At 39.3% G+C, this 13986-nt stretch overlaps 1 protein-coding gene across 1 annotated transcript; it reads left to right on the top strand.

Moving 5' to 3' along the window:
* The first annotated feature begins 3356 nt into the window (after positions 1-3356).
* Positions 3357-5956, top strand: LOC106097132 (general transcription factor II-I repeat domain-containing protein 2-like). The gene is made up of 2 exons (XM_019348352.2): positions 3357-5476; positions 5658-5956. Exon 1 carries the CDS (start codon positions 3647-3649, stop codon positions 5456-5458), a length of 1812 nt encoding a protein of 603 aa, XP_019203897.1. The 5' UTR covers positions 3357-3646; the 3' UTR covers positions 5459-5476; positions 5658-5956.
* The last annotated feature ends 8030 nt before the right edge of the window (positions 5957-13986 follow it).

Raw genomic sequence — 13986 nt, 5'->3', positions numbered from 1 at the left:
AACAACTTGGGGCTTTTATTTTGAAAACCACACGTACCTCATTTTAGCCTCTAAAAGAAAACTTTTTAACTTTGCAAATTCAACAAATGTAAGAGGCTGCAAGAACTTTTTTATTTGGATCAGCCTACACTGTAGACAAATCCCATAGCTTAAAATGAATGAATGGACTGTAGTTTTGGTAGTGTAGTCTCAGGGGTTACCACATGCTCCCAAGCAAGTTCATCATTTTAACTTCATGCATTGTAATGTGCTTTTTTATTATGTTTAAAGTCTAAAAACAAGACCGAGCTCGACGTTTTCAGTCAGTGCAATGTGTTTGTTTCTTTTAGCTTTTATTCAGAGCTAGTGGACTCTAAATATGGTCAGCTCATTTGTACACACAGCATATAGTCTGACTTATCACAGTGAAGCTAACAGCATGATTATCCTTGGCACTGGTTGTTTCAATCCATCCAAATTTGATTTCACTGACAGTGTGTGTAAATCTGATTCTGGGAGGGAATCCGTAGAATCAAGCTAGTTTAGGGAGTACTGAGACCATGTGCACATCTTTAAAAGAAGACAATGTGGTCATGTTTGCTCCAATAGAGCTATGAGTACATGCAGATTAAACATGTAAAATAAATGTTTATTGTCAATCAGATCTGTCCACTGGGGGGCAGTGTCTCCTTATTGTGGATACCTACCTGACTGCTGTATTATTGTAGGGTCTACCTTACAATATAAAGCGCCTTGAGGTGACTGTTGTTGTGATTTGCTGCTGCATAAATAAATTGAACTGACTTGAACTGAATGATCCAAGTAAACTGTTCTCACATACTGAGTTGCATTAGGAGCACTGTTTTCTGATATAATTCCCTTTGCAGACCCGGAAAGAGCAAACAACTATTCCAGTGGTTTAAGGAAAAAACAATACAAGGCTCTTGCAGTCATGCAGCTGCTGCTGTAGGTAAAGTGGGTCATGGAAATCCAGGTCATCCTGGAACATTGTCTCTCTGTGCTGTCAGCAGGGGGCATAAGAGAGCTACAGGAGAGACGCCTCAAAGACTTAAAAATTAAAAACATTATTTTAATCAAAAAACTTCTCACCAGATTTCAAACCACAGATGTCCATAAGTAAAGTTATGTGCAATAGTGAGAAATGACACAAGGAAAAAGTATTGAGCGTACAAAAAGGCATGGACCGTGCTGACACCGGCTGAAATCTACCAGTAATTAGAAAACAATCATGCAGCTAACTGAAAATGATTTCATGTCAATAGCATGTTTAGAAATATATTTACTTACCTGTTGTAACTCAGATTGTTCCACTGTAGGGTGCAAGCAACAATTATTTTTACTTATCATGTTTGTCTTTCCTGAAACCCAGAGTAACTGCAGAACCTGAAGACGCTGACAAATCTTCATATTTTGATAATATAGAGAATTTATAAATGATATATTCCGCCTGTTTTGGCTTCCCTTCATTGGCTTCCTGTTAAATCCAGAATTCAAAATCCTGCTCCTCACATACAAGGTCTTAAATAATCAGGCCCCATCTTATCTTAATGACCTTGTAGTACCATATCACCCTATTAGAGCACTTCGCTCTCACTCTGCAGGCCTACTTGTTGTTCCTAGAGTATTTAAAAGTAGAATGGGAGGCAGAGCCTTCAGTTTTCAGGCCCCTCTTCTGTGGAACCAGCTTCCAGTTTGGATTCAGGAGACAGACACTATCTCTACTTTCAAGATTAGGCTTCAAACTTTCCTTTTTGCTAAAGCATATAGTTAGGGCTGGACCAGGTGACCCTGAATCCTCCCTTAGTTATGCTGCAATAGGTGTAGGCTGCCGGGGATTCCCATGATGCACTGGGTGTTTCTTCTTCACTCATTATGTGTTAATAGACCTCTCTGCATTGAATCATATCTGTTATTAATCTCTGTCTCTCTTCCACAGCATGTCTTTATCCTGTCTTCCTTCTTTCACCCCAACCAATCACAGCAGATGGCCCCGCCCCTCCCTGAGCCTGGTTCTGCCGGAGGTTTCTTCCTGTTAAAAGGGAGTTTTTCCTTCCCACTGTCACCAAAGTGCTTGCTCATAGGGGGTCATATGATTGTTGGGGTTTTCTCTGTGTGTGTTATTGTAGGGTCTACCTTACAATATAAAGCGCCTTGAGGCGACTGTTGTTGTGATTTGACGCTGTATAAATAAAACTGAATTGAATTGAACTTAAACTTAAAATGTGAATTTGATGTGAAACTGTAAACGCTGCTGGGTTTTTGTTTTTTGAGAAAGAAGCTGATTGACAAAAAGTCTGTTCTGGGCTTTTAAGGATTTTGTGTGCAAATTCCAACTCAACCTCCCTGAGAAAGCTGTGACAGGATACAGGAGAGCCAGACCTCACACTCAGGAGGAACAAAGCTGCTTTCATTGTGGTCATAGAAGGTCACCTTATCCCCTTATAGATATTTGAGTGTGGGATTTTGCCTAACCAGCATACATGGACATGTTCCTGATGGACACTGGACTTCACCACGGCTGCTCCTCATCATTTTTATGGACAGGATAAACTGGGGGCCACATTTTGTGGATGCTGTGCTTCACTTTGCTTCTTCAGGTGGTGACCTGAAGAAGGACTGATAAATACCACCTCCAAGTCTGAAAGGAGAGGCCGTACTGTTCTACTCCACTGAGCACAATGTAGAACCGAAGGTGCTGACGAGTTCATGAATTCAGGAGGGACTCAGAGTAAAGCCGTAAATCCCTCACATCCAAAGGAACCGAGTTAAAAGGTTCGGGCATCTGATAGGATGCCTCGTGGCTGAGGTGTTGCAGGCACACCCTACCGGGAGGAGGCCCAGGGTAGACCCTCTGGCCTGGGAATGCATGGGTGACTGGTGAGATGGGCTGCTCCCCCTGTGATCCAGACCCTGAGTTGTGGCAGAAAATGGACAGGTAGATGAAATGAATTCAGAACCTCCATTTGTTATTATTGTGCGATCTATTGTACAATATAAAGCGCCTTGAGGCGACATTTGTTGTGATTTGGCGCTATATAAATAAAATTGAATTGAATTTGTTATTTGAAGTGAAACCTGAGAGATCCATGTAAGAACTCATGGTTTGAAAACTTTCTCCCAGAACTCAGGCAGTTTGATCAGTGCTCAGATACAGATCACTGCTCCACATGGTGATCACATCAGTCCACAGCTGTGTTCAAACATTGAGGCTAGAGAAGTTGAAAACATCTGTGAGCACATACAAAGTCTGGGTTATTCTGTCTGTGCTGACCAGAAAAATCTCATAAAACTGTTTAGTGCAAAGTTGGGTGCTGTGACAGGCTGGATGTACACATGTTATATGTGTATATCAGTGGTCCCCAAACTACGGCCCGCGGGCCGGATACGGCCCGCCTCCACATTTGACCCGGCCCCCTGAACAATATTAGAGATGCATTATTATTTTTTCAGTCTGGCCACGCAATCGACACTAATGCACCCATAGAACACTGGGGTGTAGTGGGCCTGCCCGGCTGAATCTCAGGAAATGTTTCCTCATTTCAATAAAGCTCATTTGATTTGAATTGTGAAACACACTAAAAAAATTTTTTTGCTACTACGACCTCACTTTGTCCAGAACGTGAACGTGACCCCAAAGAACGGAATAATGGCAAAAAGGTTAGGTAAGAGAAAAATTGATTCAGAATGCAGGGTATTTAACCTGCAGTGGACACATGATTATTTTTTTGTTCAATGCAAAGAAAAGGCTGTTTGTCTCATCTGTCAAGAGACGGTGGCGGTATTCAAAGAATACAATCTGCGCAGACATTATGAATGCCGTCACAAAGACAAGTATGATAGCTTGCAAGGCCAAATGCGAACAGACAAAATCTCAAAGCTAAAAAGTGGACTGTTAGCTCAGCAGACTGCATTTGTACGCCAAACTCAGCTAAACCAGTCATCAGTTCGGGCCAGCTTTCGTGTTGCTCAACTGATAGCAAGCTACGGTAAACCTTTCACTGAGGGAGAGTTTGTCAAGAAATGTTTGAATGTTGTCGTGGAGGAGGTGTGTCCCGATAAGAAAGATGTCTTTAATGCTGTGAGTCTATCGGCAAGCACAATCACCAGACGCGTGGAAGAAATAGGGGGTAATGTATATGCCCAGCTGCAGCAAAAGACGAAAGAATTTGACTTTTTTTCATTAGCACTGGATGAGAGCACGGACGTACAGGACACAGCGCAGCTTCTTATTTTTATTCGTGGAGTCAGCGCAAACTTTGAGATGTGTGAGGAGCTGGCAGCCCTCCAAAGTCTGAAAGGCACTACGACGGGGGAGGACATTTTTGACAAAGTATGTCAAACAATGAAAGAGTTGGATCTGGACTGGGCAAAGCTTGCTAGCATCACGACTGACGGGGCTCCTTGTATGGTGGGCGCATCTCGGGGCCTAATAGGACGCATGAACCGGGAGATGGAAGAACGGGGTCTCACCGCCCCTCTACAAGTCCACTGCATAATTCACCAGCAAGCGCTTTGCTGCAAAGTGTTGAAGTGGGATTCTGTCATGAAGGCTGTGGTGTCATGCATAAACTTCATTAGAGCAAATGGACTTAAACACAGGCAGTTCCAACAATTCCTGTCTGAACTGGAATCTGCGTACGGAGATGTGCTGTACTACACAGAGGTCCGATGGTTGAGCCGCGGCAGAGTTTTGAGGCGTTTTTACGAGCTGCTACCCGAAATTAACGCATTTCTTCATTCAAAAGGCAAAACGGTCCCAGAGCTGATCGACCCAGAATGGAAGTGGCACCTGGCATTTTTAACAGACGTGACGGAAATGCTGAACGGCCTTAACTTGCAGCTACAAGGCCAGGGGAAACTCATTTGCGACATGTATTCCCACATAAAAGCATTTGAGTTGAAACTAGCGCTGCTTTTGGAACAAGTGAAAAAGCACAACTTCACCCATCTCCCTGCTACCCAAAACCTTTCTGCAGAGAACCCAGCGGTCCCGTTCCCAGCTGAAAAGTGTGTGGAAGCACTGGAAATGCTGAAGGCGGAATTCAGTGTGCGATTCCGTCAACTACATGCTCATGCAAAAGAAATCCGTCTTTTCCAAAACCCCTTTGTTGCCGACATCGATGAAGCCCAGCCTTTTTATCAGTTTGAGCTGGCCGAGTTACAGAACTGTGATGTTCTGAAAGATGCATTCAAGCCCAACAGTCTCGTTGACTTCTATGCCGCCCTCCCAAATGACACGTACCCTAACATAAAAAAACACGCAATGAAGATGTCCACACTTTTTGGCAGCACGTATATCTGCGAGCAAACCTTTTCACGCATGAAACTCATGAAATCTCCGATGAGATCAAGATTGACAGATGAACATCTGCATCAGTGTTTGAGAGTGGCTGTGACTAGAATGGAACCAGACATTCAACTTCTCACCGGCCAGATGCAGGCCCACAGTTCACACTGATGAACATACATACATAAGGTAAGCTCACTTTTGTGACTTAAATGAGTTATTCTGAGTATAAACAAATATAATCATAAAATCTACTGGGATAAAATCCATCTCCACAACCACTGAAAAAAGCTTGTGAGAATGTTTTGTGCTGTGTAGGTGCTGTATCACTTAGTTCGGTTTCTCACCCTGCTTGCTTTGTGGTTTTCAGAGGGAAGTTGATGAGAGAGAGCAAACAGTGGTGTCTACTAGGCTACCCCTACAAAACTGGATTATAAGGAAAGAACACAAGAACTTTGAGAGACTGCTCATATGTGTCATTTAAGATTCTGCTCTGACAACTGAAGCGTAAGATTGTGAAACAACAGAAACTTTCTTCCTGTGAAGAACCCAGAGAGGGTTATTTGGTTATTATTGATGTCATAAATAGTGTTATTAAGTATTTCCTACGTTAATTTTTTCTGTGAAGGACCCAGAGAGGGTTATTTGGTTATTATTGATGTCATAAATAGTGTTATTATATATTTCCTGACTTTTTTTCTGTGAAGAACCCAGAGAGGGTTATTTGGTTATTATTGATGTCATAAATAGTGTTATTAAGTATTTCCTACGTTAATGTTTTCTGTGAAGAACCCAGAGAGGGTTATTTGGTTATTATTGATGTCATAAATAGTGTTATTAAGTATTTCCTACGTTAATTTTTTTCTGTGAAGAACCCAGAGAGGGTTATTTGATCTTGGAAAGGGTTATTAATATTTGGTTATGTGTGGCTTTCTGGAAAACAATAAATGTTTACATTTCGGCAAACCTGCGATCGTCACACTTTTTCTGTTACAAACTGACACTGGCCCCCCATCAGAGAAGGAAAAAGTTATGTGGCCCTCACTGGAAAAAGTTTGGGGACCCCTGGTGTATATGTTGCCCACCTGTGAATATTTAAAAGGCATTTTCAGCAGCTAATCAATGAATTCCTCATCGTTCTTATCCACTTTTTATTGTTGCAACAACTGACACATGTGCCCAGGAGAACCTCTTACTGGGGATTTATGGTTTTTGTACGTTCCCTCCAGTGAATTTTGATGGCTTCACCACTGTCACCCAGGAATCTACCGAGTCCTTATACTGATGTTATTATTCTTTATACTGAGGTTATGATTGTTATTCTCTCACTGATTAAATCCAAAACTGGGTTGAACAAATGCACAGCATGAATCAACAGTACTTCACAGGCCAGTCACTACAGCTGTGGGCTGCAACAACCTGATGTGTGCTTAAAATTCTCGGGTGTACATCAGGGCACGACGTAGGTCACGGGGTAGGTTACTACATAGATATCCTGTTGAAGTGTACGTTGGGCATGACTGGCTTCTTCAGGAATCACTGATATCACAGATGTCCAAATCTGACTCGTCAGCCTACAGCAGATATGACAGGGATGTCCAACTCCAGGCCTCGAGGGCCGGTATCCTGCAGGTTTTAGATCTCACCCTGGGTCAGCACACCTGAATCACATGATTAGTTCATTACCAGGCCTCTGGAGAACTTCAGGACATGTTGAGGAGGTCATTTAGCCATTTGAATCATCTGTGTTGGATCACGGACACATCTAAAACCTGCAGGACACCGGCCCTCGAGGCCTGGAGCTGGACACTCCTGAGTTATGACAACATATTTATGTCGCAGCAAAGGCTGTGTCCCAATTAAGAGACCGCACGCTCGAAGTGCGTGCAGTACGCGTACTACGTACGGTGCGTACTATAAGTACGAGAAGTGCGGAAGTGACAGGCTTGTGAAATGCGATGGTTCACCCTTCGTCGCGCTGTTCAGGTTGCCTAGCCAGTGTTGCCAACTTAGCGACTTTGTCGCTATATTTAGCGAGTTTTCAGACCCCTTAGGGACTTTTTTTTTCTAAAAAGCGACTAGCGACAAATCTGGCGACTTTTTCTGGTATTATTGGAGACTTATTTATGATGACTTCTTGACATGAAAACGCGTATCGCTCTTACTTGCAAAACGCACATGACGGACAACAGGCTCTTCCGTGGCAATCTCTTGTCGTCAATAAACAACGTTTAGGGAGCAGCATAGTATTCAATAGGAGGACCCTGCGCGTCGATAAGTGAAGCAGAGGGAGCCTGACCACGCGTCACACATTTGACGAGTTGGGACTGAGAACATGTTGGGAGAAACGGAGGCAAGAGAAGAAATCTATTAATACATTAATTGTAAATGGGGAAGAATGCACAAATCATAAGACTATAGCAGAAGAAATACATAAATTTTATTCAAATTTATACTCATCTAAATATTTAATTACTGAGTCATTAACTTTTTTTGATCAGATTGAACCTTGTATTCCAAAAATCGATTCTGTATTCAGAGAAATTTGTGACTCTGATGTATCACTGGATGACTTAGATCAAGCCTTAAACAAACTGAAAATGGACAAAGCTCCTGGTCAGGATGGCTTGACTGCCATCTTTTATAAATTATTCTGGAAAGAAATAAAAGAATTTTTCTTCAAAACTATCAAGGAAATCATTAGAAACATTAGCAACGACAATGAAACAGGGTCTTATCTCCCTTATTCCCAAACCTGGTAAAAAAAAAAAAAGACTAATCGATAATCTACGACCAATTACTCTATTGAATACAGATTATAAAATTCTTGCTCATGTTATTGCAAACAGATTAAAGGACGGCTTACATCAGATTATTAGTGAAACACAATCCGGGTTCCTTAAGAATCGTTCCATCCACAATAATATTAGATTGGTTTTAGATCTACTGGATTATAATCACTTAATTGAAGATGATGGTGTGATTCTTTTTTTAGACTTTTATAAAGCATTTGATACGGTCGAACATCCTTTCATTTTAAAAGCTTTACAGTATTTTGGTTTTGGTAAAAAATTCATACATTTAATCTCTTTATTATACACTGACATCAATAGTTCTGTTTCTTTACCTTTTGGAACATCTAAACGATTTAACGTCAGTCGAGGAATCCGTCAGGGGTGTCCAGCTTCTCCGTTACTTTTCATTATTGTAACGGAACTTTTAGCTATTTTTATGAAACACAATCCAAATATTCAACCACTGAATTTGATGGGAGCCCCGTTGATCATAAGTCAATTAGCAGATGATACTACACTGTTTTTAAAGACCATGTCACATGTTCCGCTCGCACTGAATGAAATTTCACTATTCTCAAAGGCTTCTGGTTTGTAGGGGAGACCGGGGATAGTTGTAACGTGGGTCAGTTGTAACACTTCCAATTTCTCCAATCAGGGCTAAGTTTCAAATGATGTGATTCATCCTGTGCATGCCCAATTCAGTTCTGCTATCACATGTGAAAAATCAGCACATTTTGTCAAACACAGACAATTTAACACGAAAAAAAGTAATTTGTATGCCAAAAAGTAAGTTTTTCTACTTTAATTCAATTTCTAATAGCATTATCTGCTTTACAGTTAAACTCATCAAACTTAAATTATGTTATTTGTATGTCTATGGGGATATATTCTGTGTAGGTCTTTAGTGCTAATGTTTTAGCCGTTGGCTGTAATCTTAGCTAGTTCATGGTTATAGGAGTCTGGGTCAGTTGTAACAGCAACAGTCTGGGTTAGTTGTAACAATAATGCAGATGTTACAACTTACCACACTATTACTTTAACTTATATTAAACAAGTTGGGGCAACGACATCAGCAGAGAGAGGTTCACTGGTCACCTTTGTATATGCAGTTAATGCCATTGGCAACACAACCACTGTTTGTGTTCCCACACATACATTATGCAGACCACTGTGTCAGAGATGGACCAGTAGGAAGTATTGGTAGTGGAAATAAATCAGGATGGGTGCAAGAAACAGATTTCCTCATCTTCCTGAAGCACTTTGCAAACCACACCAAGGTCAGCCATGATAAAAAGTAATGGAATTGCGATGCTGGTGCACAACTACATTTTTCAGCTTCATTGTTATGTTCAAAAGTTGGTGCAAGAGTTGTAGGTTATAATGCCCACTGAGCCAATGAGGCCAAACTCAAGGAAGACCAACCAAAATTAATGAAATATTCAGTTGCAGAAAATTCCATCATTTGTCTTTTTTAGGGGGTTGGAATATGTTCAAAAGCTAGATTTCTGCATTCTGTCACACACACAGCTACACTAATGGCTCTAAGTGCATTCAGGTGTTGAATAAAAAAGATTACATGTTAATGTTTTGTCAGTACCCTTATTTCATTGTGTTACATTTCACCCCAGGATATGTTACAACTAACCCAGACTATGGGGTTAATTGTAACATTTCACTCTCTGTGTTTGAGACCATACCATGCAATGGGTAATTGTGCTGCAGAGAAAATAGCTGCACTATTTAATAGCCGAGACATGTAAATACTTTGCATTACATTTTCAATCCACTACCTTAAAAGAGCTCCAATTTACAGACAGAAATGTCAAAAATGTTACAACTATCCCCGGTCTCCCCTACCTGAATATTAGAAAATGCGAATTATTAACTATTCATGATTGTAAACCCAGTATCTCTCTTAACATAGCTATTGAGAAGGGATATTTTACTGTTATTTTATCATTGCATCAGAATCATATAATAAGCATTGCATTAAAGCATTTATTGAAGCTATTGACATTACATTAACGTTTGTATTACAGTGATTGTTATGACCTCATGTTAATCTTCTATTTACAGGTGTTGATATAATCATATAATCTTTCATTACAGGTGTAACCATGATCATCTTTATACATATTGCCGCTTGGTGCTTATTATGGAGTTGTGCTCACGTCAGTAAGGGTTAAAAGCTACAGTCAGCGGGATGTCTGGCTGATCTATTGAGGGAAGTGACGTAGAGCGTAGAAGGCCGCACATGCTTACAAGACACTTACATCATGTTATTTTATGATCCTTTATTTAGATATATCTTTTGTTGACCTTTAAGTAGTGTGTATTGGCAATAATTACTCATTAGTTCATTTATGTGTCATCATTAATTGTTACTTCATTAGAGAATTTCTTTAGGCTGTCGGCCTTATGTTACAACTTGTATTACAGGTATTGTCATGATTCCATATTAACATTTTCTATTACAGGTGCAGTGATAATCCTTTTGTATACACATGCATTGTATTTTTGTGCTTGCTAAAGAGGGGGGCTCGGTCAACTAGTGGAGGGTCGGAAACTTTGTTCGGCGCGAGGACCAAACAATCCATTGTGTTAAGGATCTTGAGTTATAGAAAGAACATGCTTACAAAACACATATATCATGTTATTCATCATTATCCTTTATTCATTTATATTCTTTTTATTAAGCTTTGAGTAGTGGCATTTGATTAGAACATTTATTCAACAGACTACATGTATGGTTTCAGTTAGGTTATTGCACACATGAAGAGTTGGCCTCTGTCCTTATAGACAGAGTGAATGCTGAGGTCGAGGCACACACGCACACACACAAGCAGTAGTTAAACTCATGTGTAGGGGAGAGTTCAAATATTTAAATAACAATCTGCAAAGCCTTGTAGCTGTTTGATTATGCTTGCAGGAGAGACTGTTTGTTCCAGGGGATAAGCAGAGTTAGAAGATTACTGGGAAGGATCTGGCCTCGGGAAGAAGAAGATGTTCTTTTAATGTGTTAAAAGTTGTCAACATTGATTGTATTGTACCTACTTTACGCATGAGGGGGCGTTCCAATACCCTGATGTTCATAAAAACTATTGTTGTGTGGTTTTCGGAGAGAGATCGATGCTGTCTGCGTGCAGTGTTCATCTCCCACACGTGTGTTCATTAAAATCATCATTTGACTTGACCCGGCCGGACCAGTGTTGTTATTTTGGTTTTCCTCCTGTATCCATCCCCAATATTTTGAACCCGTGACACTATTAAAACTGAATTAAATATTTGGGTATTATAATCTCAAAGAATACAAATAATAGAGAAAATCTAAATTTTGAGCATATTACCCAGAAATCTAAAAAGATTTTAATCAGCTGGTTACAAAGAGACCTCTCCATCTTTGGATGTGTCTTGCTTACTAAAACAGAAGGTATCTCTTGATTGATTTATCCATCACAATGTTTATATGTTTCCAATAGACTAATCGATAATATAAATCAAATTAACTTTAATTACGTTTGGAGAAACAAGCAACATTATATTAGGAAGAATGATATGGTGAAGTCATTTGAAGAAGGAGGTTTGACTGCGATTGATTTTGAAGCAATGGATGGTTCCATCAAACTCAAATGGTTGCAGTCTTTCATAAATAATTCAAACAGTATTTGGTTTTATTTCCCCAAAGTAATTTTCGAGAAGCTTGGTGGCATTGAATTTCTTATAAAGTGCGACTTTGAAATTTCCAAATTACCAATCAAATTATCCAATTTTCATAAACAGGTTCTCCAGTACTGGAAAATGATTTACAATCATAATTTTTCTCCACATACAAATTCGATTTGGAACAACAGATGTATATTGATAAAAAGAAAATCCATCTTTTATAAGGATTGGATGGATCATGGAATTTTTACACCTTTTAGACAATGACGGCAATGAATTATAGTATAATAAATTCATAGATAATTATGTCTTATCATGTACTCAAAGTAAATTCACTAAAGTTGTGAAAGCCATTCCCCCTGCAATGATTCACATGGCTAAAGCCAGTATAACCTATTCTTCCTCTATAATTCGTGAACCATCCTTAATTATTGATGATCGTCAATTTAAAGGAAAGACATGCAATAATACATTTTTAAGGACAATTCTCACCAAACAACTTTTCCCTTCTCAATGAAAAAGAAAATATTTGTTTAAAGATTAGGTTTTTGACTAAGTATCTTTTTTTTCCAGTTCCACCTAAAGCAAAAGAAAATCACTTAAAAATCTTAAATGCCATATTTCCGTCCAATGACTATCTTCACAAGAAATTCAATATAGATAAGAGCGCATGCACTTTTTGCAATACTGATATTGAGACTACAGAGCACCTTTTTTATTCATGTGAAAGTTCCAGATCTTTTTGGGATGATTTTCAGTACTGGTTAACCTCTAAAACTATTGACTGCCCTTCTCTAACCTTTCAAGTAATTAGATTTGGCCTACAAACAGAAAATAAAAAAAATAGAATTCGGGATTAACAATTTATTTATTGTTGCAAAATTTTTCATTCACAAATGTCGCTTCTTGAAAATTACTCAGATTTTTGCTGGCTTTAAAAATGAAGTCCTCCTATTGAAGGCTTCATTAGACAAATGTAACTTAAATAAAGCTCACTCCTTACTTGAATTTTTGATGCAGCTTTTCAACTGATGTAGCTAGACTGTGTGTGCGTACTTTTGTTTTTGTTTTGTTTTCTTTGTTTTTGTTTTTTAACTTTTTTACTTTTATATGGAAGGTCACTTAATGTACTTGTATGTTGCTTTATGTTATCTCTGACCTATACTGTTCTTTTGTTCTTTGTTCGATGGCTGCTTTGTTCTTAACCACCTATACTTGTACATATCTTTTTGACTTGTAAGATATGCGCTGTAATTGTTAGTTTGTACAATAATACAAAAAAAAAAAAGTGTGGCTGTGGCAATGCTGCTCAATCCAAAGAATTTCTGTTGACAAATAACTGTGCAGCACAACATCCAGTCATGTTAGTGATAACATACATGTTACAGTGTGGATTTATACCTGTACAAGGAAATATTTGAGATGGTTTGCTGAGGGATGCATCTGCATCTCCTGTGTTCTTCCTGCTCCCACACATCCTGTATAAACAGCGATGCACCTGGGATACTCATTGGCTGACTTTTCTTCTTCGTTATTAAATCATTGGCAGTTGGCAAACGACGAATTGGTACACTACCGCCACGCACTGGTAGGAGGTACATATGTGAATATCTCCATTTATTCAGTGCATTTAAACGACAAAAACTGAAATGAGTCCAATGAGTTATCGCTGAGTTATCGCTCGTGCTGCCTCCGGGGATAGACTGGCCAATTAAATTATTAGCAAAATATCTGGCTGACTGAAACCATTGCATTAGTAAATGTAGTATTATGCTATTTACTATTAGTATTATTGTTTACTAACGGTTTCTTCATGTGATAGAACACTGGTTATACAGTACTATGGAATATCGTGTATTTTAAAACGTAATATGTTAGCACTGTGATCAAATATCCAGCAGAAACTATTTGAATGTCCTCACTATTACTGCTGTTTTTCTTTGTTTTGCTTGTAAACACTGATTTTAAAAGCCACGGATCTTTACGCTGTTGTTAAGAGAAATGTTTTATGCTCATATTTTTGACATTTAGATGTTTAAATGGTAAGTGGAATAAATAAACATCGCAGTGAGGGGGAATCTACCATATTGCCACGTTCCAAAGGAGCGAGGGAGGAGGGGCAAAGATAAGACTATCCACACGGCTGAATAAGCCTAAGGCTTCTCGATACCCATTGGTCATAACATTTCCAAACCCCGCCCATCTTTGTGTAACAAGGTTTTCATTGGCCGAGAGAGCCGT

The sequence above is a fragment of the Oreochromis niloticus genome, linkage group LG18, assembly GCF_001858045.2.
Source record: "Oreochromis niloticus isolate F11D_XX linkage group LG18, O_niloticus_UMD_NMBU, whole genome shotgun sequence".
Lineage (NCBI taxonomy): Eukaryota > Metazoa > Chordata > Actinopteri > Cichliformes > Cichlidae > Oreochromis > Oreochromis niloticus.
This window is presented reverse-complemented; position numbering and strand designations above follow the sequence as displayed.

Coding starts and splice junctions, on each gene's coding strand:
- LOC106097132 (XM_019348352.2), top strand. CDS start 3,647: ATGGCAAAAAGGTTAGGTAAGAGAAAAATTGATTCAGAATGCAGGGTA.